General features: G+C 38.5%; 1 protein-coding gene across 1 annotated transcript in view; it reads right to left on the bottom strand.

Annotated features, from left to right (window-relative positions):
• ncam2 (neural cell adhesion molecule 2) overlaps positions 1–26,116 on the bottom strand; it is a 231,239-nt gene that overhangs the window by 14,012 nt on the left and 191,111 nt on the right. Inside the window, exons 8-15 of the mRNA XM_026302298.1 lie at positions 25,018–25,163; positions 18,482–18,632; positions 16,580–16,767; positions 15,978–16,074; positions 14,868–15,041; positions 12,458–12,577; positions 11,381–11,502; positions 9,421–9,595 (exon numbers count right to left, since the gene is read on the bottom strand). Coding sequence (XP_026158083.1) covers positions 9,421–9,595; positions 11,381–11,502; positions 12,458–12,577; positions 14,868–15,041; positions 15,978–16,074; positions 16,580–16,767; positions 18,482–18,632; positions 25,018–25,163 — 1,173 coding nt within the window. The remainder of the gene's footprint in view (positions 1–9,420; positions 9,596–11,380; positions 11,503–12,457; positions 12,578–14,867; positions 15,042–15,977; positions 16,075–16,579; positions 16,768–18,481; positions 18,633–25,017; positions 25,164–26,116) is intronic.

The raw sequence follows: 26,116 nt of genomic DNA on the forward strand, positions 1-26,116 counted from the left end.
GGCAACAGCGCCACCAGCTGGACTGCAAGGCATTGTAAGTTCGCATCTATCAAGCAAAGTTGTATTGCTGAATGAATTGGTAACTGGAATGGTGTTTTCTGTCTGTTATACGGAAAGTAAAAAAAAGTAACATATTTCAGCGGTCAGATGTGTTGTTCACATCGCATCGCTAATTCTGCCTCGTTTGATTTGAATACAATCATCTGTTTTACTCTCTAAAGCCCATCTTCAGGAAGAACATTCTATCATTAACATCAGTCCACTCCACTGACATGGACTCTTGTCTCTTTCTATAAAACAATCTGAAGATTATTGATTGATGAATGTTTGCTATTGTTCTATGTCCTGTGTCAACGACTATCCCTGCCCCACCCACTGCTGATCACCTGGATCAGGTGTGTACAGTGGAAGATACCATGGAAAACAGGCATGGTCGTGGCCCTCAGTGCCCAACCCTGGTCCTTATGCATGGGCAGATAACCAGTCTATTTCACTGAAGGTGATGAAGAACAAAACAAATGTTTACCAAAGTAGTGGTGAGAGAAAATTGCTGGTTTGTTGTATTTAATTATTTATTTTTCAGTTTTCCTTTGCTGTATTTGTCTATTTGTTTTAATAGCTTCAATTCTTCATTTCCATTTTGAACTTTACTAGTTAGCCCAAAACTATTTTCTAACTTTAGTCATCAGACACCAAGGTCGCATTTTGTAATGTTTTTTGATAATTACTCAATTTTGGGCATTTCACTGAATCAACGCCACGCCTGTGGCCCAAGCCACTCAGAAAGAAGCAGTCTGGTCCAGCATCTAATGTGTGGTGATGAAGAGCCAGCAGGGAAGACCACCGTGCTGCTCCAGAACAGAGCCAGAATCAACCCAAGCTGACCTGGTACCATCCAGAGCACAGCGGTTTCAAAGTAGGCAAGATCTATTCCTTGTCTTCTCTAAGCCTGCTGGTGTCCTTTTTCAGACTGGGGTCATGTAGGACTTGATGTGAGTTTCCCTTAGCTTGAAATAATTTTATAATACAGGTTAATCCATCATAACATTGATCTGATCTCACCACAACTTTTATGTTCAGACATATCAAATTTAAAATCACTCCATCTGCTCAGGCTCACCAGCTGTCTTACCTATTGTCACATTACTTCACTAGTTGAAATGTTTGTTATATCAGCAGTAATAAATGACACAAACTCAGTTATGTGATAACAACAAGGTCACCGCTGTTCTCCTTCAGATATCAAATTAATAATTGATTGACTACTGAACAGATAAGTTATAGATAATTAATTTTCTATATTTAATCACCTTGAGTTTTGGTTCATCCCCAGAAAAGGATCTGGAGCTATTGAGGCAATTAATCTGTCATCAACTAAATTTCGTAGGAGGGTCTTTCAGAAAATACAATAGCAACACTGGTGTCCTTTTTTACTGACACTGCAAGAAGCAACAGTGGCTTTGAAAAGCATCCCATGTAATAACTCACAGGTCAGTGTGGCAAACTGCCTGCAAGGGTTTATGCACCAGAGCTGCACTGTCCATGTAAACCCTGTTGTCCTAAAAAGCAAATTATTTGTGTATTTATTTAATTCCATTTTCAAATGAAATATATGAACTCACCGTTACAGGATCTTATCCTAGCTCATTATAGTCATCTTAGATAGAAATAAGAATAAATCAATAATATGAAATTAAAATACAAATACAGCTTATGCAGTGATATGAGTGTGGAAAAATAAGATAAAAAGTTAACTAAATAACTTTTATCATGGCTAGTTTGTATGTCTGTGCCAATGCCTTAGCTTTGGAGAATGCTGGTTCCTACCTGCTGTTTTGTGCAAGTCAGTATTAAATCAGTATTTTTCAAGTGAGGAGTTTTTGTTTTTATCTGACAAAACTTACAGACTTCAAGGTACCTACTCTCACCTATCACCAGCATGTTTTATTCAATGCTCTGTCTGTTCAATGTTCTGTCTGACCTGAATTTTCACAAACTCTCTTCTTGAAACACATGAATTCTTATTTCCCTGCTCTATTAACCTTTCTACTGACTTTCTGATTACTTGTTGATATATAGGCCCATTAGCTGTATCATTCGATTCTACTTGACCCCTCTGCTTGTGTAGCCATTCATACACATCTCTCTTTGACAATGCAAACTCATTAGTCCAGAACTGTGACTGACTGTCCCTCCACTGGATCTGAGAGGAAGTGACTTGTTAATGATGGCCAAGCGGGTGTTCATTGATCGAGAAGGTAGCAGGCGCTAATCTGTGGGGGATAAACATACTCATTTGTGGATGTGAGTGAGGATTCTTGCTAAGTGCTCACTTTGGGATGTGATGAGGAGTGTTGAAAGGAAAGTTTGTCTGAGGAGGCCCTCAGAGGATTAAAGATAATCATTAAATCCTGTCTAGTTTGATGAGAGGGATGAGTTCTTCCTTTATTTCCATTTCCAAAAAGGAAGCAGAGGAGTTGTGATGCAAGTGCACTCTAAAGCCAGTGTAGAGGAAATGAAAAACCATGGCAAATAACTAAAAGAATATGACATCCTTAACATCAACCTTACAAGACTTCAAAGAAATTTGATCCACTTTTCTGTAATTACTGCTGTCTGGACTTATTTCAGGGGTAATTCAAGTGTCTATACCTTGAGCTTTGTAGTTGAAATCCAGATTTCAACAGCAAAGCAAGCCACTTCACTTTACAACTAAAAATGCCGCAGAGCAACATGACCCTAATCTGGCTGGTAATATTGAGCCAATATTCAGAAATTAACTGGTTAGCCCCTCCCTGAACCGCCACCTTATCGTGGTGGAGGGGTTTGAGTGCCCAAATAAGCCTAGGAGCTATGTTGTCCGGGGCTATATGCCTCCCAAGGCAAACAGGTCCTAGGTGACGGACCAGACCAAGAGCGGTTCACACACCCCCTTATGAAGCGAACAGCAAGGACTGTGCTGAAAGGTGCTCCTTCTGGGGACTCCATTACTCTGTTGGGGAACTTCAATGCTCACATAGGCAGCGACAGTGAAACCTGGAGGGGCATGACTGACCTGAACCCGAGTGGTGTTCTGTTGTTGGACTTCTGTGATAGTCACAGTTTGTCCATAACGAATACCATGTTCAAGCATAAGGGTGTCCATCAGTGCACATGGCACCAGGACACCCTAGGCCGGAGGTCAATGATCGACTTTGTAGTCGTGTCATCTGACCTTCGGCTGTATGTCTTGGACACTCAGGTGAAGAGAGGTGCAGAGCTGTCAACTGATCACCACCTGGTGGTGAGTTGGATCCGCTGGTGGAGGAGGAAGCGGGACAGACTTGGCAGGCCCAAACATACATGTGAGGGTCTGTTGGGAATGTTTGGTCGAATCCTTTGTCAGAGAGGTCCCACATCTGACCTTTTCCATCTCCATTGTCGATGCGGTGGCTAGGAGCTGTGGCCATAAGGTCTCGGGTGCCTGTCGTGGCGGCAATCCCCAAACCCGGTGGTGGAAGGAATACTTGGAGGATCTCCTTAACCCCGCCAACATGTCTTCCATAAAGGAAGCAGGGGCTGGGGATTCGGAGGCTGATCCATCCATCACCCAAGCCGAGGTCACTGAGGTAGTTCAGCAGCTCCTCGGTGGCAAAGCACCGGGGTGGATGAGATCCGCCCTGAGTACCTCAAGTCTCTGGATGTTGTTGGGCTGTCGTGGCTGACACATCTGTGCAGCAGGTAGTTCTCATCTCTGCCATTGCTGATGCTGTAAATTGCATTATTAACATTAGTTAATATTACTATTTTTAAGAATATTTTATTGTATGTATCACAGCAGCTGTTGTTTCGTATTATCTGTCTTTGTCATTCCTATCGACACTCTATCTCCATCCCTATCCCTTCTGTCCCCCCACCCCCTGACTTGTCCTGTAGCTGGCATCATCAAAATAAACAAGATCTATTCAACAACAGGAGATGGTTGAACATCTCTTGGAAAAGCAACTCTGTTGGCTCAACAGAGTCCAGATCCTCAATACTGTATGCCAAGCAGCTGGACAGGACAGGTTAAAAAAAAGAAAAAAGAACAGATTCATAGATAATAGTTTGAAAATAAGGTTCAACAAAGCCTTTGTTTTCAGGGTAAACCTTTCAGGATGCTGAAAGCCTTAGAACTGATCTACTTAAGACATGACCGAAAGCTGAATATTAGGAAGAACACAACACCTGAAGGAACTAAACACCTAGCTGAATTTTGCCAGACTTGTTTCATAATGTAGTGGACAGGTTATCCTGCAGCAGAACAGGCTATTGTTGTGTTTATTGTTAATTTATTTTTCATTGTTTCTCTTCACTTCACTTTGTCCTTCAAGCATTGCTTTTGGTAAGATAATGGTTTAACAACACAGTGATGATTCTATGCCCAAACAAAAAGTACACGATGTCACTATTCAAGACTCTGTACAAAAGGGGAGCCAGCCTCCATTCTGAAGGGTCTTTTTCTAAACTACTGTTCATATGACTATGAGCATCAAAAAAGCACATCATATTACAGCAGAGCATTTGAAACTGTGATTAAGCTAAAGGGGTTAATTCAGTTAACTATCAATGCACAGACACAATGAGCATCCTTTCAAAAGATACTATTATACTATTGTATCTTTGTCCCCATTGTTAATGTAATCCATAAATCTGCTTAGAAATCAAAAAATAGCTCCAGAATGAGCCTGAGAATAATCATGGCATCTGTCTACACTGAAACACTGTTCTATGTCTTATCTAAATTAGCCCTACTGTATGAAGCCACAATAGCCACTAGTAACTAGTGCATATAACAAGGTGTACTGACTAAAGTCCAGGATTGCACAAAATACATATGTCATAAACTGACTGTTTTAGGACTGTGCCAGTGTTCCTGCTTTGTTTCCATTTCAGCAGCACATCTGCTGCCTGCCTTGCTCATGATACATTATTTATACAGTTGACAATGATATTTTCTAATGTTAAATGTGATCTTTCACAAACACAATCCTTTAATCTCAACAGGATTATCTTCATTCGATGAATAAATAAGTAAACGTAAATATCAATACCATACTAAGGATTGCCATTTTTGCTCTGGTTCAATCAGTGAAGCCATTTAGTCAAACAAATGAAAGTCTTTGAATAAACTGTTAAATCCCACTGTCTTTGTTCCCTTCTGTCAAAATTTATGACAGTTATGTCATCTCGAGCCCACATTTAGATTTAATCTGAGAATATTTTCAGTTACACCATTTCTGCAGCAGATGCCCTTTTGTTTGTGGTGTGCCATTTTTCAGAGTGCCTGTGGTAATTCAACTGATTATATCCAACAAATCAATTCTTTTTCATCTCTTATAAGGACTCGAAAGACTGTTTACTGGAATCAGTAAACATAGCTGAACCAGTATGTCTTTGGAAGGCTCATTCAACCTCACAGTTTCTTTGCTTACCTGAATATTAACCTGAGACTGCTAGTGTTAGTTATATTTAACTGTTGAAGGTCATGTGCAATTAAATCAGCAGTAGCTAGTGGAAGATTAATCAAATTTATTCAGCATCATAATAAAAAACCTTTTACTTGGATAGCAGGTGAGTAGCCTTTTTACACAGCAAACTACAACAGAGTTAATTGTCATACACCTTCTTCACAATACTGCTTTAAAAATAATGACTTTCATTTTGAAAATTGATGAGTGAGTTGATTAATGTAATGGACAGCTATAAAAGTATTCATTTCCCATTTTGATTTGCTGGCTTCAATTCCAGGAAAAGTTTTACTTGAGCTCTCAGGAGAGAAGAGAAGCCCTTCCAGATTATTTCTTCAAGTGCTTTGATGAGATTATTGCAAACAAAATCTATGACGGCTGTTTCAATCACGGCTTTTATGGTGCATGACTGGAAGGAGAGGAGAGAGCCAAGAAAGAAACAGCAACCCAACAAAGCACAGCACATGAAAAACCACACTACTGTATTAGACACAAAGACTCCACCCTGCCTTAGCTTTCCCTCTAATTGAGAATCGTTGATTTACTCAAGTAAAACCGTTACTACACTGTAAAAATAGTCCTTCACTCATATTAAGGATCACATTTTTCCTCTGCTTCTCTGAACAAAAAATAATGACAGTGTCATATATAATAATGATGAAAATTTAGCATATGTTTAAACACCATAGCACATTTATACCTAATAGACGTCCTTGCCTAATTAAAGTCTGCTCTTGTCAGGTCATAAATATGTTGTGGTAACAATGCTGGAGGGAAACACAAGACAAAATGTCCTTATCAAAGCAGCATTGTGGTAGACTGATAGAAAAATGTTGATAGAGAAAAAAAGCCTCGTGTTACAGACACAATGTAGAAATTAGGGAGGAGCGAGGGACAGCACAGTGATTTAAGAGGTGAAAAGAAAGCTTTGATATGAAAAAAAAGACTTCAATGGAGAAGAATAATATGAAAAGGAACCAAGGGTAACACTGCAATCAGCAGAATTTTTCTTAAAGGTTTCTCTGTGAGCACAAGGGGTAGAAGGTTATGCAGCCTGTTACGAACTGAAATAGGACAAAGAAAGGAAGAGGAAGAAAAAAGAGGGCCAATTCAATACCTTGCAGATGTATAATACATAGAGAAAGAATTGAGGAGAGAAAATGAGTGCTAAGCAATAGTATGAATTACTTTCTGTCAGAAAAAAACTGAGGGGACGGTTCTTTCATCAAGTGTATATATGCATGTGTTTATATGAGAGAGAAAAAATTGAAGCAGTGAAGTGGAAAGATAGGCCATAATTGAGATTGGCAGATATTTCACATTTAATATCATTGATTGAGCTAACACTGACCAGACTATTTCAATATCCAATTTGAATCAGTGTAATAGAAAAAGTGACCACTGAGTCATATTTCTGTTTAACCTGCATCATTTTCCCAGATTATATAAATAAATTAACATTTTGGCTGAAAAATATTGAGATTGATGACTTTCCTTAATGAAAATGCAGTAAACATAAACTGCTATTATTAACTTAGAAATTGGTATTGGGTTGCTATCAGCAGGATTTGGTGACTGGTTTAAAAAAGGAGTAATTGCACAGTTCAGAGCGCATGACAGAAAAGTTGAGAGAGAAAGTTTGAGCAAATGAGCGAGTGATTCTCAGGTGAGCTTGGATTCTAAAAATCCTGCTCTATTTCTCTGGGACAGTGCTCTATCTGTCTACTGTGCTCCCCTATATTGCCTTCTTATCCAAAAAGCCCAACAGCGCTAGTCTTCTTCAAACAATCACATTAAGAGAAAACCATTTCCTCCTCATCTCCCTTCGCTCTCTCAGGCTCTTCCCCACAATGCACCCCTGTTTGCTAACAAGAGAGGACAACCAATCGAAGTGACCTGCCTTAAGCTTGCTGTTCCCCCAGTCTCGTTTTCTATTTGAAAAGCAGTGCACATTCTCACAGGCCATTTAGCCAGTGCAGTAATGACAGAGGCAAACACTTGCTCGATCCAAAACAGCACAAATGGATGTGGTAACAGGTTCTGAGTGGAGAGAGAAACAACACAGAAGCAGATTTGCTTTGTTTTTGTTTTCTATGTGTGAATGTGAGGTCTGCTGGGGGAACAGAATAAAACTGTTTTTATTTCAATATATGTATCTGTTATTCTTTAACCCTGTATGTGCTCTGGCGACATGTTCACAATTCTGCCTACATGTGTGCATTTGCATTTCAGTGAAACACCTTTAAAGACTTGGAAATCACAAAGCTTCCTGCACATCTTTCATTTTGACTTTCCTTTTCTTTTCCAGGAACATCAGGCACAAGACTCAACAACAGCATTACACTCAAAGACACACAAACCTTTCATTAGGCAGAAAAACCTGTCCATGTTTGTGCCCTGGCTTATATGATCGTCAGCGTGTTGGTCTTTCAAATGAGAAATGAGCTCAACTAGCTCTGCATCCTGGTGCAGAATTGCAAAGTGGCACCACAGTAGATCCACAAGATAAATAGAAATAAGAAGAGAATCATTTTAAAGAAGAAAGCTGCAGCCTGAGGGTATTTTTACTTGCAGTCTGCTGGATTTCATTGAAGCGAACCCTGGTGTGATTGCACCACTTGAGCTGCTTATTTAAACAGGTGTGAATGAATCTCCGCGTGCAGATATCAACAGTGAGAACACGTCAACAGAAATGTTTAGGGCCACTGATAAGCAGATTCTTTGTGGTGAAAATTAAATTGCTATTAATTTGATATTTCTATCTTGTTTTTGTTTGACCAGTCAAAAAACCCAAATATAGTCAATAATAACCATAATAACAATAAAAAAATTTAGCTAATCCTCACATTTGAAAAGCTGGAAATACAGATTTTTTTTTAAAAATCAGTATTTAATTAAAAAATAAATCAATCAACTAATCAATTACCAGTTTAAGATATACATGATACAATTATGTTATAAATAGGAATTATAAGCGCAACATTTTTACTTTCTTTACTTACATACATTAATGACTAGCCTTTTAAACTATGACAATGTGTTGCTAGAAAAAAGAATCAACCTGAAATAATGGGATCCTTCAGCCCTGTTTTTAGCCTACATTTGTTTAATTTTTACTAAATTAACATTAACATAATAGTTTGCAAATTTACCCATAGATGTACAGACAACTCTCACTTAAATATTAATTTAAACATGTAATGATTCGCTGCAAAGTTCTGACTTTTTTTCCCAAATGTATGCACATTTTTATGATGGCTATTGGAGTTAATGGTATTATTTAAAATGTAAGTCATGATGCTGATACGAATTGCAGTAATTGAGCACAAAGTGTTTTAAACCATCTTCATTCATGAGTCAAAACATGGGTCAAACTAAAATTATTAGCTCCCAGCTGTTTGCAGCAACCAGCAAAACCCATCCTTTGCACTGTAACTACTGCGTCTGTGATGTACCTCAGCTCATTCTTCCTAATACCTGCAGAGGTGTTGTCAAACTGAGGTTTGTAGAGGAGCTACAATGAACCGATACAGCAAAAACATGCTGAGTTTTGAGCAAAGTGCTTCTCTCTGGTTTCTCAGATTTAAACACCATTTGACAGTCATACAGCGAAAAAAACCATTGTAGGGGAGACTCACGCACTAGTTTCTCTACTGACAGCAGACTCATTTGTCCACAAAGGCAATGCCGCAATAATGTCTGCTGTGTTCTGAGGCTTTCTTTATCTTGACTGAAACATCTTGCTCTCTAGTTTCTCTTATCACAAGAGTTATCACTCTTTCCGGTCGCAGTAATAACACACCACTTAGCAAGTTCAGAAATGTTCTCTAGGGCATTCAAAAGACATTCAAAACCTACTGGATATGGCAAAGTAAATGAGAAGTGGTTACACTAAAGAGGTAATAAGAACACACATTTTTCATGCTCTTACCTGTAATGTCGGGCTTCTGTGGCATGAAGAACTGATAGAAGGTAGGCTCTGACAGGCCCTTGACATTGCGCGCTGTAATTTCCACTTCATATCTTGTGTTCCACTGCAGTGGCTGAAGCATTGCAAAATCATTCGCTCCTGGAACTAGCTTGGTCATCCACTGTTCCTCCTTATCCTGAGAGGAGAGAAAAGGGGACAAAAAAGAAAAAGAGAATGTAAAAAATCATCCTCTTACCCCAGAATAAATTACAGCTGTGATCAATCGATGCGCTACATTTCTTTTTTGTCGAAAAGCATCAAAGGAGAGCAGGGGAAGTTGTTTTACGAGATAAACAGCTTACCCTTTTGTTTTTAATCTGGGGATTGTGAGTTACTACAATCAGAGTTCCAGTTCCAATGCTCATGTAGCTGCACTTGCATAGGGAAAAGGAAAGGGTAATCCTCTGTTTTTCATCACGCTCAAACATGGTGTCTGATACCTTTTCATTTCTTTGTGGCTTCAGTCTTTTCTCTTTTCCCCTGCCTTAAACCATTCTTCCTTTCCATCTTTCCTTGCTCTTCATCTTGACACCAATTGCAAACAAAAGACTGGAAACCAAAGACTCAAGCTAGGAGCTGTACACTCAAACATGCCAAATCTACTGTGTGCTTAACATTTTTGGCTTCCTGGCACCTTTTCCTCAAATGTTACTGGAACAACAGCGTAAAATGGGCATTTATAAAGTCAAGATCTGGTGTGTAAATGTATATAGCATTTGTCTGGATTGTCACGTGACTATGATGCTTTCATGGTTCAACCTTTATGCATGCCCCTATATAATGAAGCAGTTGTATGTGCCTGATACCAGACAAGGTCATAAGATTACTGGGGTGTGAAGCATCTACCTTTCCCACTGCATTGGCCTTCAAAAGCCACTGTGAGATTTAATCTCTAGCACCATTATTTTACTTCACTGTCACTTTGTCAATGAGACAGAGAAACGCCTGCTTGGACACATTAACACTGGAGAGACAGGAGATTTGGGCCAGCTCAAATCCACTTAGTCTTGTGGAGAGTTTTTGTACGAGTGCCATCTATTCTGCCTCTTGGCCTCATCTCAGTCACTTTCCTTATCTTGTGAGTCTGCTTTTTTGCTATTTTACACACACACACGCCTAAAAAAACACACACACACTACTACTATTACTACTACTTAAATGGATGAGTGAATTCCAAGAGCTTGCGTGGGCTCTCATTTAAAACATAAATTGTAAGTGACACAAGGATTGAAAAATAGAGATCCTCAAGCAGAACATTATTCATTTTGCCACCAACACACTCACTGAACTCAGTCAAAAGAAACAGAAATTAAACTAGTGAGTCACACTCTACTGGGAGGTAAAAGCATTCTCAGTGTCATAACTTGTATTTCAAACATAAAGAACAAGCAATGATTTTTAGATACCGTGGTATAATGTTTATACAAAACTGTAGATTATAAAATTAGAGAAAATGCCTACTCAAAATTGGATGATCCTCATTTTGTTAATTTAGCAGTTTAGCATGATTTATCCAGTTTATAAAATGTAGTGACCATGAGGCTTTATTACAACACTGATTCTTAGTTTAGTTCAACCTGTGAAAGCAATGTGAAACAAACTGAACTCCACATGGGATTGAAGTAAAGTATCTATATTCATTGCAATAAAAGAACATAGAACAGTGTAATGGTTTGGCTCACTATGCTAATTCCCTAACTGATTTGAATGTCAAGGGTTTAACTAATCTCTTTTTATCTTTATGAAAATAATTATATTTGCTTCTTTATAATTTTTATTTTTGCTTTTCTTATTGTTTCACTTTCTAACTTAATCATGTCTTGAATTGAACCTAACCATAGGTGTTATTTACACCAAATTAAGGTGAATTCTGAGGACAAACCTAATTTCAACAACCATGTCTAAATGTAAAATTACTTACTGTCTTGTACTTGACTATATACTCCACAATGGGCATCCCCCCATCATCCTGCTTGACCAGCCCCAGTCTGTAGGTCTTGCCCATTCCTCTCTGCCCATGGACCGCTGGCGGACTTGGCTCTCCTGAGGGAGACAAGAGAAGCAGGCTTGAGAAAGAAAGCAAAATAATATCTCTTTATGTGCTTTTCTGTGAAAGGATGCATATGTGCCTGTGTGTGCAATCCCAAAGAGGAGAGCAGGTGGTAACATGAGATATGAGATAAGGATTCAGTGCAAAGAGAGAGATGGTTTAAGGTGAAATAAATTTATATTACAAGGAAACTCCCACTGCCTGACTAAGTAATAGTGACTGGAGGCTCTTATTACTCACTGTATTCTGCTAATTGGGTCTTCGTTCCAAAATTCATTCCCAGTCGCCACACTGCTGTATAATAGACAGTGGAAACACTTTTTCTATGGGTTTGTCTGGATTTACTGCAATCCTGCTTGGCCAGTTTGCCAGAATAAATAAAATCTTTATCATGAAACCCCTGTAGAAAATATTTTTTAAATGCAACAGTTTTACATCAAGACACAAAGTTGACAGAATCTATTCCAAGCTCCACCAATCTGTATTACTATCGCCGAAATATGAGGAGGTTGTAACCATTTCAAATAAAAGCATGCTAGAGTTTCATAAAATGGCAAATAGCTATCATTTTACCAAGGTGCTGATGCTTTGAAAGGATTTTTCCAGTATGTTTGCATTTCTATCATATACATTTATTTTATTGTAGAAAATCTGAACTTGAGATGTCAATCAAAATAAATTTGTCAGGTTTATCAGTGTTTAGTGTCCCATTTTATAAGAATATTTTTTTTACATCATCATTTGTTAACCACTGGGATAATTAAACCACTCTAACTGCAATAAACCCAATGCAGTAACGACTAAAAGTCATTATGACTGGATTTCATTTCACAGATACGTATGTAAGTGGCTGCTGGAGTAGCTTGGATTCTAATAATTCAAGAAGCTGATATTTTGAAGAATGTCTCACGAAGCAAATTAAGGGAAAGCACAGAAAATCAGACTCACGAATGGGTAAAGTCTGGAAGGTCTCTGTGTGGCTGAACTCTCCCTGACCCTTCCCATTGACCGCTGCCACTCGAACCTCGTACGTCGTGTTCGGTTCCAGTCCTGTCAGCACCACTGTCGCTGGAGAGAGAAAGGACCACAGTTCATGTCACCTGGAAATATGTGGCAACCATCAATCATGTAGATAGTAGAGCAAATAATTTAAACATAGCATGAAACTATTAAACTATATTAATTGTGTAAATAGTTTTACTGTATTTAAGAAAAAAGAAATGGACAGAAATTTAGGGGACACACACACCTACAATAATATTAAACACAAAGTTATGATACACAATGTCTTCAAAGATTAGGTGTAAGCATGAATATATTGAAATGGCTGTACCTTTTTATGAGAAATATCAACACTAGAACAATACTGCAACAGTGTAATGTGTTGCATTTGTAGTGTAAATTGCATCTGTTTTTGAAATCTCATTATCAGACCACATTACAGATTCCTATTTAAATTCTCTAGTCACTAGAGTCTATTTACATAATCTTCACTATTCAGAAAAACCAGCAGAGTCGGAAGCGAAAGTTGTTGTTTTTGTCATTCTGCACAAATTAAATACTTGAATAGTAATAGGTACTTTTGCAGTTCTTTAGTCCTGGAACTGAAAACAAATTCTGTAATTTGCAGCCGTGCTAGGTTGCTTTCTAAGGCTATAAGCAGACATTTCAATTTGGGCAAAAGCATTCAAATGAGACGAGTCCAGGCATCTCATTATACTGAAGAGTTTATTGTGTAAGTACTTTCTACTGAGGCTATTTGAAGTGGCTTCTCTGATTACATGATGCCACTTAACTGGATTGTAATTAGTGCAGTTTACTATTTTAATACTCTAGCCCTGATTGTGAAAAAACAGCCAAATTTAACAAAATTAATCGTACAATTAAGATGCATTTATCTAGTTCTGTTCCTTATGTTTCATCCCTTTGTCCTCCTGTGTCTTTTTCTTCCTTCACATGTGTAGCACATTGTAACACAAACTTGAAGTGCTAACTGCTGTTTAGTATTCACATTGTTGTATCTCTATCCTGCAGCGACCCTGAAATTAGGGATATTAGTGATAGGCTTGTTAGGCCAGCTTACTGTACCACCCAACCATTCGTTCCCTGGCTTGCATTTCCTATCCATACATTCTTCACCCATGGTGTATTTTTCCACCAGCCAGCTCAAAAATCAATTTGGATTCATGAACTGTAAAGCGTAAAAGGAGGCGTGTGATGGTTCTCTCCTTATGAGGTGTTTGAGTTCCCTCATGTGAGCCAATGACGTCTCAAAGATGGGTCTTTGAAGGATCGCATGCCAGAGCATTTGATACAGCTTCTACTCATGCTTGACTAGTGTCAGTCCATGTATGAAAAATTAACAAGCAGAAGCATGATAGATCTGACACACTGAGGAACAACCTTGCTGGTCTGATAACTTGAAGAGTTTTGAATTACAAAACAAAATTCTGAACATCCTCAAATGCGAAGCAGCCTATTTCCATTTTAAACTATGTACATGTCTATTTGTCATTTTGTCATTGTGGAATTGTTGTATGACATGTTTTGACCAAAGGTGGGGAGGGGGGTTACTAAACTCATAATTAATCATGCAAATTGAGTGAAATATATTATGGGCCCATATTCTACAATATTCTATATTTTCCTCCCACCCAGGCAGTCATTGGTTTCCTCTCAATTCCACATGTTCTAAAAATAAACAGGCTCTCCATGCTTGAGTGACAGTAAACATCAAGTTACTTTGATTTTTATGTCATGCAGAAATGAATAGAAATCTGTAATCTGACAATTACCATAAAAAATCTGAAACATGACAGCACTGATAGCAAAACAACCAGCTTCAATGGTCTACATAAAGTAGTGCAAACACATGCATAATCTCTCGTATGACCGTTTTCCCTCAGTTTATGCTCAAGGTGCACTAAGAAAATGACTTTTATATCAACAACTATTTAGGGATTAATAGACTGTAAAAATCTTAGATGGTCTCTGACCTGGTTTTCGTTCCACAATGATACTGATCACTGCTTTTAACCAGCTTTAAGATATACTATGTTAACCAACCTTAAGAAAAATTGGCTCTGTCCATGAAACGAGCTTGGGATGTGAACAGCTGAAAACTTTCTTATTTCTCTGACATATTCAACTTGGTCGGTGTGGAAATGGAGCTGCAGAAATAGACGTGTTCAAGTGAGCTTTTAGCAGCCACAAGAACATGTTATCCATCTCAACAGCAGACTAATGTTCCTTATGTTTTGAACTGAATGTGTATTACAGTAATTTTCCCTAAAGTTAAATGGTGTGAGAAATATAGTTTCATGGTTAAGGTGGTGAAATGAAAATAAACACCACTCACTCTGGATGCTGTGTGACTTGACATCTCTCCAGTCCTGTGAGCCCACCTCCTTGTACTGGACCAAGTAGTAGCTGATGGGTACACCACCATGAGAGTCTGGCTTCATGAAGGTAACAGTTGCTAAGCGCTGGGAAACAGCTGACAGGCGCACTGAGTATGGATTTGATGGTACATCTGAAAATACAAAATAACAACACGGGTCAAACACACATAGAATTTCCAATACACTGTTTCACTTTGTGGATTTTGGAGCATTATTCCGACCATCTTGTCTGTGATGTCAGGATCTAAAAATCATATTTTACAAACTTAGGAGACAGAAATAAGGGGTGACATTTTCAATTCATGGACTTGAACCTGAGCACTTTCAATACTGCTACACTGTTTCCTCATAATCATCAATGCAGTATTTGTATATTTACTGGTCACCAGGAATGAAAACAGATTGATTCACTATAGACTTGTTTACACGAAAAGAAATGTCTACTCAATTTTTAGGTTTAACTTTGAAAACAGTAAGCGAAGAAGTGATGAGTTCTTTCAGCTCCCTTATGACTTGCTATTACTGACTCAGACTTTTATTACAGCATGAGTATGTGCATGAGTGCTTCCCTGGGTATGTGTCTGGGTGCATTTTTGAAGAACTGTAAGTGTCAGAACCACTTCAAAACACATTGTTTCCTAGAAAACTACATATTAGGTCAGCTTTTTGCTCATTACTTTTCTCCTAAGCCAGAGCAATTCAATATGCACTAAAGATAATTGGACTGCACTATTGCGTATTAGCCTGTGTTACAGTAAATTAGGGAGTACTTCAGTAAATAGCAAGGGGTATGGTAAATCAGGTGGCACTATTTGAGATTAGGCAAGACTGAATAGGGGTTGGGAGTTGTAGTGGAATTTATCTTCTTGAGAATTGCAAATAAGGCCATTACCATTAGTAGAGAGGTAGAGGGTTACAGAGTAGTTGAATGGTTAGAGTTACTGTGAGAGCAGTGATTCAAAAGGTGTGGGTCTCTGACTCCACACATTCTGGACTTGAAATTAAGTCACCAATCTCATTATCTCAGCTAAAGGTGCCACACAATAGTGGCAGTTCTGCAGACTCACCTGCCTGGGCCAAAATGAACTCCTGGTATCGAACTCCAATGTTGTTCCTGGCTGTGCAGTTGTAGCGGCCAAAGTCCCTGTCAGACATAGGAGTCACCTACAACCAAAAAATAATAATTTAAAATAAAGCTTAATAAACAAGTTAAATGGATTAAATTGTATTAATAACTCATCTCTATTGATACCGTGTGTTGCCATGCAAATAGATTGGATGTTATAAATTGCAGACATCTGTCTCTGAGTTGACTTCACCTATCCCAGCACAATGGAGATGAATGGATTTTTGTGTGGGGCTCAACTAATCAATATTTTTATAAATTACATTTCAGACATACATTTAGCTAAATTAGTCAATTTTTGCAGAATGAGTATTAACATAAGATGCTGTTAATTCTTTTTTGATTAAGTTTAGTGTGCTGTAAACACAATAAAAAAAAAACTCAGATCCTAATTAACAAAAAAAAAGAGAAAAGATCCAAAGCTTGAACTAGTATATTTTTAATATTCTTATATGATAGTAGTGCAATATTGTAGCATGAGAATTCTTTCATGTTCTCTAATTGCTGGGAAATTTCGACTTCAATCAAAGGACTTGCACCCACCTCCAGCACAGACTTGCCCTCTGCACTGTGTACCCGTGTGTTGGCAGTTCCCTCTGCAGAGATGGTGAAGCGCTCTCTCCTCCACAGCATGGTGGCAGGAGGGTTGGACATCACGTCACAGCTAATGTTCACTGGGTTCCCCTCCCAAGAATAATATATAGTGTGGTTGGTGAGGAACTTTGGTATATCTGTTAAAAAATCGAGATAATATCTGTAACACATGCCTCATTTTTATGATACTGCACTAAAGCATGACCTCAATTGCTAATGCTGGTGTGTGTGGAATTTGTGACAGCCAATTAAACAGTCAAATCAAAGGTGGAGCTGCACTGGATGATCAAAGACATAAAAATGACTTGCAGATTGCTTAACCAACAAATTCCTCAAAGGGAGAAGAAAAAGCATTTCATTAACTCCCTCTGCAATGTTAAAAAAAATCAACTTAATTGAAGTCATACCATGCTGTGGGTGGTGGGTATCTCTATTACAATCAACCCTATAAGAATAAAAATAAGGGATGCAAACAAAATTTGCCCTTGCAAATAGGAAGGCAGTAATGGCTGATCACAAGGGCAAGTTCTCCTGTGGATTTCTTTTGGCCTAGTCAGCCGAGCTCAGTAAGAGAGGCATTATGGTTGTTTTATGCTCACTTGCAGGATTCCATTAAAGAGATTGATGCCTGGCTCTCTGTCACAGCCGCGGACATGTTATCCCCCTGAAGCTTGCAGTGACTTAGTAAATGAGTTCATTAGTTTGGTGGCAACGGCTGGCTCCGCCCCACCACACTCAGACACACAGCTTGTGTCTTTCTGCAGAGTGGGAGTGAAGTCTCAGAAAATGTTGCCTGCAAAATGCTGTGGTTCCAGCAAAACAAGTTTACAGTATAATGACAGCAACTTTGCTTCATAGATTGAGAGTAGGTGCATGCATGTAAGATTTGTTTTTTTTTTTAACACAAGGATGCCATCAACCTTTTTACGAAATGTCAGCTTTTCAACAACTGTGCAAAACAGGTTTTGAATGGATCCATGAACCCAAAAGTCATAAGAGGAGAAAACTGGTTTCCACATGACAACTGAGATGCAGTATTCATTCTTTCCTAGCTGTCTCTCTGAATATATTTGTTTATCTGCCCTTTCTCTATGTTGCACCTGTGATCATCAAGGTGGAAATGTTGCTACCAAAAAAGCATTTTCTACTGGTGTCATTTTGTGAACAGAGCTGCTTTCATTATGAACCTAATTAGTCCAAGGCCAAAATGAAGATCTTTGCTTCAAAGCTCATTAAGCAGGGGATATCCCACCCCAAATAACCCCAAACAACCAGCACTGAGGAATGGGTGCACTCACTGGGAAGTAGGAGAGCTGTCAGTGGGGGAAACATACTGCAATGCATGATATCCTCACTAATTAACCCTACTGGAGGATGTGAGTGTATGGTGTAGTGGTAAGGGTGGGGGCTGAATTGTTTATAATAACATATTGATTTTCATAAAGAAAAACATACACTGTGTGAAAAGAATTACAGGAATAAAGCACGGCTGAACTTATGAACTTTACACATAACTGCAAGGTTGTTGATTTGACTGCTGAAATGTGTTTGCGCTTCATTGTCACAATAAGGATGTAATAAAACTAATATATGCTGAGAGTGGAGAGGTGGGGGAGGGAATAGAAGGTCACCAGGGCTCCGGCAGTCTTTTCATTCTCTCTGCTGATAATGTTAAAGTTTGTTAATTTACAGTATGTCACCTACTGCACAGCTACACCGATTTTAAGTTACGCTGCTTGACTAGGTCTCAGCTCAGGACGGTATGGACAGTCTAATTAGCAGGAATAACTGAAAACACCTGTATAAGTCTGCAGAGTCTTTAAGCACTCATCAGATTATAAACATACTCACACTCAATGTCCAGAAACATGCTCTTCTGATGACCTCCGATCCTGCTGAGTGCCTCACAGTCAAAGCGTCCCAGGTCGGCGAGTTTCACACCACTGATTGTCAAAACTGACTTGCCGTGACGACCGCGGACCTCAAAGCGTCCATCCTGGCTCTGACGACACAAACAGAAACACCTCATTTTTGTAGCCATAACAATAACTGTTACACAGACAAAGTTTCTACTGGTAAAGTGTCAAACCAGCTTTATCGCCTTTAAGAGGTGGCATGGCATGTGAAAATCTGAGTAAAAATCACCTAAACACAATGTTTCAGAGTAAAAATGAACAGCTAAACAGAAAGGCCTGCTGCAACAGAAGAAGACTGAATACAGTCTAATGTGGTTAATAATTTATTTGTGACACTCTATTTGAAAGAAAGTCCACTGTGATGGGTGAGGCTGGAGGAACAATTTCTGGATCACAGAGCAAAAGAGTGCCCTGGAATCATCACTCAATTACTGCCACAGAAAGTTCCTCATCCAACTTGAAATGACAACCCATTGGTCCATTTTGATGCCACTGTCACTTGTCACACAGAGTCATGGTTAATGCAATGAACTGTTGATTTATTACAAGGTTATTACATCTGTATGAAGATAGATGGCAACAATTTGAAGCAATGGGTCAATTACTGCAGACGAGACTATCATTTCTGTAATTGACATTCACTTGTAATGAGAAAAACACCAGACAAGCAACCTGGTTGCCTGTTATTCTAACAGATAACCTCTGTCGCCCCTAAGAAGCCACTTTAAAGGTACTGCCCATGAACTCAGTTGATGCGTTTAAGAGCTGTGTGACTGCAGCAGGCTTTTTTGCTATTAACTTTGAGGGCCAAATACACTGCATAAAATTACTGCATTTAGTCTTGAAATACTCTTTTTCTCATGTCAGTAAATCAGATGACAAACGCTTTAGTTTACATCACTGGTTCTACTTCATATTGCCATACTGGGAATATTTTCAACAGAAGTATCCACCAAACAGAAGCATCCACCAAACCCTAATGGCATATGTTACACAATCATCTATTCCAGGCTCTTGAAGTCTTTGTGAACTCAAAGACATACTGGACACAAAAGCAGAGACAGCAGTAACATTTAATATTGCATTATAACTGCCAATTAACACAGTTATGCACTGGCTTATATAATTCATATAACTGAAACATACTTAGCACATACAGAGCAAGGACTTATTTTTAGTGGGGTAGCTTATATAAACATGTTCCACCAACACAATGAGATAATGATTAGAGAAATGGACACATGCATGCAATTGGTTTGTGTGCAAATACCATACACTCATATATACAAATTTCCTTCTCCCATATTACTGCCTTCTAATTACACAACTGAGCAAATTAAGAAAAACAGCTTCAACAGAGTAAAAACAAAAAACATGTTATTTAGATCAAGGACGGAGTTAATGCAGAATCACACAAAAGTTCTGTTGTGTTTGTCCCTAATAAAGGAATTAGAAAGAGAGTCAAATGAGGCTAGTAGGCCTGTTTAGAAAAGGGATACCCCATAGTGCTTTGATAAGATAAGAAATTGTTTATTTGTCCCACAACGGAGAAATTGCAAGTACACAGCAGAGTGCCAAAAGTAACAAAGATGTAAAATAAATAAATTAAAAATATTAAAAAATACTAAGTGGAATAAAACTATAAAGCTACCTTTGGTACCTTGGTACTTTTTTGTAGCTGTAGCTTTGTGTACTCCTGTGGCATCTCTATGATAATCACTGATTTCTGTAATTTTGCACAGCAATTCCCAGAAATTACCTGACAATTAAACAGTGTCTCCAGTACTGTCACATCTTGTCTTTGCAGAGACTGTGTTTTAGTTTAAGGCTCTAAGTATTGCTGTTCATTCTAACTACTCAGTTCTTATCCATTGAAAACTGGATGTAACTGTACAAACGTTCAACATTTACTGTAAAACATAACTTCCTGACCTTTCCAGGAAAGGTCGTGGAATAAGGTTTTTTGCTGATAGATAGAGTTACTGTAAATATCAGTTTCTAACTTGGAGTGAACTTACTATACAGTATGTGACTCAAAGGTTCTAGCCAAGAAATAGTCAGGCACATAATCCCTTTGCAAAACTAACTGGTTGCTGCCATCTATCACATTCTGACCTCTAGGGCATTGTGTCCGTACTGTTATTGAGGGATGTGCACACAATTGCATATGTGTCTGTAATCTAATCTACTTATGTATATATAAGTTTATGTGTGCACATGCACATTCTGCACACCTCATCCATAGATTTCCCTCTGCAAATACTCATTATGTGTATAAGCCTCATAAACCTCAGCCATGAAGCCGTCTCTTTTGAATCACACTCTTTGACTCTTTGTGCTGTTGCTCATAGACTGCTTTGACATTATCCTGTTTAGGATGGCTTATCTTTGCGGCTATCATAGCAATACTATCAACCAATGAGGTGTAGCAGCATTTAAAGGTTCAGTCCTGGGCTCTTTATGCTGCCACTGCACACTTTGTTTGTTTGCCTCACCATCTGAGGTCAATGGGATTGGGTGGTGTGTGTTGAATAGGAATGGGGAGATGAGAGGGGAGGAGGAAAAGGAGAGGAAATCTTCCAGGAGGCAGGCAGCTTCTGAGCCCCCCCCCCCTCACCCAAGTGTGTCTACAGATGGACTCAGGCCCTAAAGCACAGCCTGTTTGATATGCAGCTGATTGGAACTACAAGGCAACCAGCCAGATGTGAACACAACACCAAGTTACATGCATACTCATGGACTCACAGACACATACAAGCTTCTGCAACAGCTGGCTCAAACAAATACTATGTGTTCTGGCATCAACATGAGTACATAAAAGATGAAAGGCTAAGAAATGCACATATTTTGAGAATACAGGAACTGGAAGAGATAAAGGATAAGCAGGTAGTACTATATAAGGGGCGCAGAAAAGGGAAAACATAAAATTCTGCCAGTGCCTGATCCATAAGACCTCAAAAGAGAACATATAAAGCTAAATCTCAAAATATATCTCTTTAAGATATTCCAGAAATTGTCCCTGTGATATTTAATGCGAATACTTGAGAATTTTCAGATATTAAAAATGTCAACTGGAAATGTCAGCAAGGCTGAAAACATACTGTAGTCTAATTCTGGCAAGCATAATGTATTTGAACAGTTTGGTGCGGGGGCTGAACATAGGGTCTTCATAGTTGCACCAAGCTAATGATTACTGTATCACTTGTTCCTTATAACAACAAGAAAATGACATTTAATAACGGCTGTTTGGTTTAAGGAAATAGAGGCCAACTGGGGGTTTCATAAAGCAAGCAACAGCAAATCCTCAGCTAAACATTACTATTATCTATTCAACTGTATTTTGTAGCACAGTTTTCTGCTTTTGTGACCATGCATCAAATAGAGAACAAAAGAATGAAGGTTTGCTTGCAAAATCTCTTTTGAAAAGAGGTCATAGGAACAAGCAAATATACATATCAAAACATGACTTTTGAATAGTTTAGAATAAAGCTAACAGCAATTCAAAAGTTTAAGCCTATTGAAACAGTCATCTAAGTACAGAATTTGAATGTCACCAGCTCTCCAAACATGTTTTACATATATAGAACAGATGCTACACTACAGTGTGCTAACCCTGCTCATAAGTAAAACAATATCTCAACAACAAATTCCACCTCAGTTTAAAATTAAATTCCACAAACTGCATCACATTATATTATTTTACTGAGGGTCACAGTGTTAGTTGACAAAGAATGCGAATGGCGGAAGCAACATTATGCAGTGAGTAAAACTAAGCCCCTTGAAGCCTAATGTCTCCACAACAGGAGTGTGTGCAGACTGGATATGCAGCTTGGAGAGTAAATTGAGAGAGGAACATCCTGTCTTAAACCTAAATGACTACAACCGTCCATCATGCCTCGTGCTGCACAAGCTGTGTTTGTCTTTGCATATGTTTAGGTGTGGTGGTTTGCTGCACATTTCCATAATTGCATTTGCTGTGGGAAGAGAAGCACTTACTCTCATTTTCGGCTGTGATTTATCAAGCGCAGTGATTCGAGCCAATGGACATATTCATTTATCTCTGCTGTGACCTTTTTCCTAAGTAAAAGAACAGCTGCCATCTTTGTTTTTGTTTCTTTTCTTTTTTTTTTGACTGGATCTCTGAAAGCTGTAATGGAAGTGCATATGGTTTTGACATTGATGGCAGCTCATTGAAGAATAATTACTCTTCCAGGAAAATGTGGCTGGAGCTCATTCAATTTCTGTTTTGTGGGGCTTTTCTTATGGACAAAGTGAATAATGGATGCTGATAGAAAAATACACAATAAAAGCTTGATATGTATTCAGTTTCTTAAGTTGCCTTACATAAAATGTCACCAAGTCAAAGGGAGATAAAAACCAAATAAATTGAAAGTATTATTGTTTTCCCTGAAAACATCAAGGCTCTTTCTGGTTTTTGCAGAGAGCTAATAAAAACTGTGTGCACTGATTTCCCTTGAGATAATAATCTCAGCAAAGTCAAGAGATTTAAACAGCCCCTGCAAAACATGGATCAAGGTGAATGTACGTGCAGTGTTTGAGTGCAGCTTTAATACTACAAGAGTCTTTGAGGATCCACGTCATAGAATGAAAGATTCTAGTATGAAAAACAATCGCATTGTACAAGCAGTAATTTATCACATCATTTATGATTACACTGTCTATCTTGTGTTTTCAATAGGAAAGATTAATCATCAACTCATGAATCTGCCTTTAGAGAGACCCTGAGCTGCAATGCTAGCAATAAATGGCTGTAATTGCAACATTTCATGTATGGCAGATGAAAATGATTATATCTGCTTTTATTTTTATGAGGACATATACAAGTAATTAGCTGTTATTGTAAGCAATTTCTATTAGTACTCAACCAGGCTACACAAGTACTGCATGTTTGTCTAAATAAATAAAATTAGTGATATTTAAATGGTTACCATATGGACTAAAACAGGAGGAAAATATTAAGCATGTACTGCTGAATGTCATATTTGTTGTACAAAAACACCAGTTGACTGATTGTTATGCTGAAGCTCTAGTTAAAATAATGTCTTAAGATTTTAAGACACTATTGTCTTATGAAAAATCTAGTGGGCCCAAACAGTCTGAAAACAGGGCTGCATTTCTGTTCCATTTAAAGCTGACATTTAGCAAATAGAAGGTGTTCACTGCAGAGCTATAACAACATATACAAAAACGATGCAAAAACACTGCCACAAATAGAAAGTTGTATATGTACTGCAGATGCCATTTCAGGATAAACATACCTGAGTGGTTTTTATATTTAACTGTGCCCCTTCAAATTGAAGGGGCAAGCGATTAACACTGTCTACCGCCAGATAGTCTAAGATGGTGTATTTTGATTCACCAACTACCCCATTGCTACATTGGATCCCACTTCTACATTGGATCGTACTAACCACCTGTACCCTCACAGCCTGCTGCTATCCACTTACAGGTAATCTAATCATATCACACAACTCAAATAGAATCAGCTGTAGCTTAAAATAGAAAAAAGTGTTAGCAACATGACACGTCGAGTATAGAAAGTTTTGCTAAATAATATTACAGGTATTGTTCATTGGCCCAGGTTGGATAACCAAAGTCAGAAATTAATGTTACTAAAGGTTTTCTTGTCTGTTCACTGCTGTTGAAGACATGTATAATGCAGGAAACTAATAAAACTAATCTCTTGTACTGTTTGTCTCAGCACAAGGAGCCGCAGCTGAAAGCTAAGAAAGTTAAACTACTGTCAGTTGTGGCACACCAGCTGTCATGTTAACAATGGAAACCACAGAGGCTGTAAACACACATCAACCACTTGTTGCCTGAAAATACCTTAACTCCTTGAGTGTTGACAACATCAAGTTGTCAAACCCAAAGATATCAACCATATGAGCTCACAGCTTCTGATGCCAACATGACAGCTATTAATCCCCGAGTCTAAATGTCATCTACATTTTCTCAACAAAACCTCATGTCTGTGAAATGAGTGACTCTGTCACTGTATATGCAATGTCACTTAACTATCTCCTCTGGTCACGTCATAATTAATGCTTTCCTAATTAGAACAACTTTCAAGAGCCTGTAGGATATCTGAATCATAGTACTTTTTTCAATAAAATGATGAGGCATTGGTGCCAACTTTTTTAGGAATTGTCAGCCACTTAGGTCAATGAGGTCTCATCATAACTATATGGTATTTTTATTTTAAGGTTATACTGAACTCCAGGGATGTTTTGACTAATTTTCACAACTTAATCAAATGCTTTATACTTTATACACTAACTATTTAAGCAAATTCAACATTCTGCATGTTCTAAATATATATATATGAAGACAGTAGAGCATCATCAATATGCTCAATTCTTCATAAGTTAAGATCTATGTCAGTTCATAGCTCTATCCCTATTTATGATGACGGGTACACATAAACAGAGCCAGATGGACAAATTCTACCTTGTCTCCGTCCATGAAGGTCTGGCCATCGCTGGCTCTCCTCCAGGAAATGTCAGGCAGAGGCTCGCCCTCAGCCACACAGGAGATCATGGCGGCACTGCCCTCCACAGCTGTCACATTTTTCAGCTGGATAATATGAGGCTGGACTGCAAGCAACCGAGGATGATGGGGTGGGAGGAAGAAGAGAATAAGAGAAAAAAATACATAAGTGAGTAAAGAAAAATACACTAAAAGGCAGGGGAAATTGGTTTGAGAGAAGACAGAGATGTAAAGAAGTAAAAGGGTGAACAGAAGAGAAACTGTCAGACATCTAACGCATTTGGGAGAAGAGATGAACGCTGTACCATAGGGTTGAAACTCAGATCTGATGCATGACTTTGATACTGACAGTCTGGGCCAAGATCATTTCTACACAGTCATTCTTTCCAGGCTTGGCATAGTGGGAAATCATGCCCTCTGGCCTGTTTTGTGCAGATTCCTCACCCTAAATGTCACAAAAACTGACTTTGCCAAAGTTTTAAAGCATAAAACATATGAAAGTGCCCCTAACTCTATGTGCGTTCCAACTATTTTGTTTGAAATAAATATAGATTTTATCTGGAAGACCGCCTCTCTAGCACTGTGTGACTCACTTTCGACGCAGAATGAGCACCAAGATAAGTGCTGAAACACATGCTGTTGAGTGCTGCTCCCTGATAAGATGCTCTAAGCAAGCCCTGAAACACCATGCATGTCAAGGGCATGAATCATGGATGGCTTCTTTTTCTCACACACACTGCACTCAAATCCTTAACAGGGTGGCTGCAAAGTCGCATGGCATAAAATCCATAAGGAAAAAAAGGTGGAAAATAGTGACTAGTGTATTGAAGGCTTTTAACATTGCCCATGTTGGGGGATCTGGGGAGTTTTGGGCAATTTCACATGGCTTCAACCTCAAAGTGGACGAGTCATCCCATGGGATTTGGGGAGCTTGTCAAAACATGAGGTTACAGAAACATACACACAGACACATGCCTGTATTACTATTCCTGCATGAACTGTCAGTGAAGAGATGCTCTAAGAATAGAAACTACATAACAAATAAATGTTATCGTTAACT

Source organism: Mastacembelus armatus, chromosome 2 (genome assembly GCF_900324485.2).
Source record: "Mastacembelus armatus chromosome 2, fMasArm1.2, whole genome shotgun sequence".
Classification (NCBI taxonomy): Eukaryota; Metazoa; Chordata; class Actinopteri; order Synbranchiformes; family Mastacembelidae; genus Mastacembelus; species Mastacembelus armatus.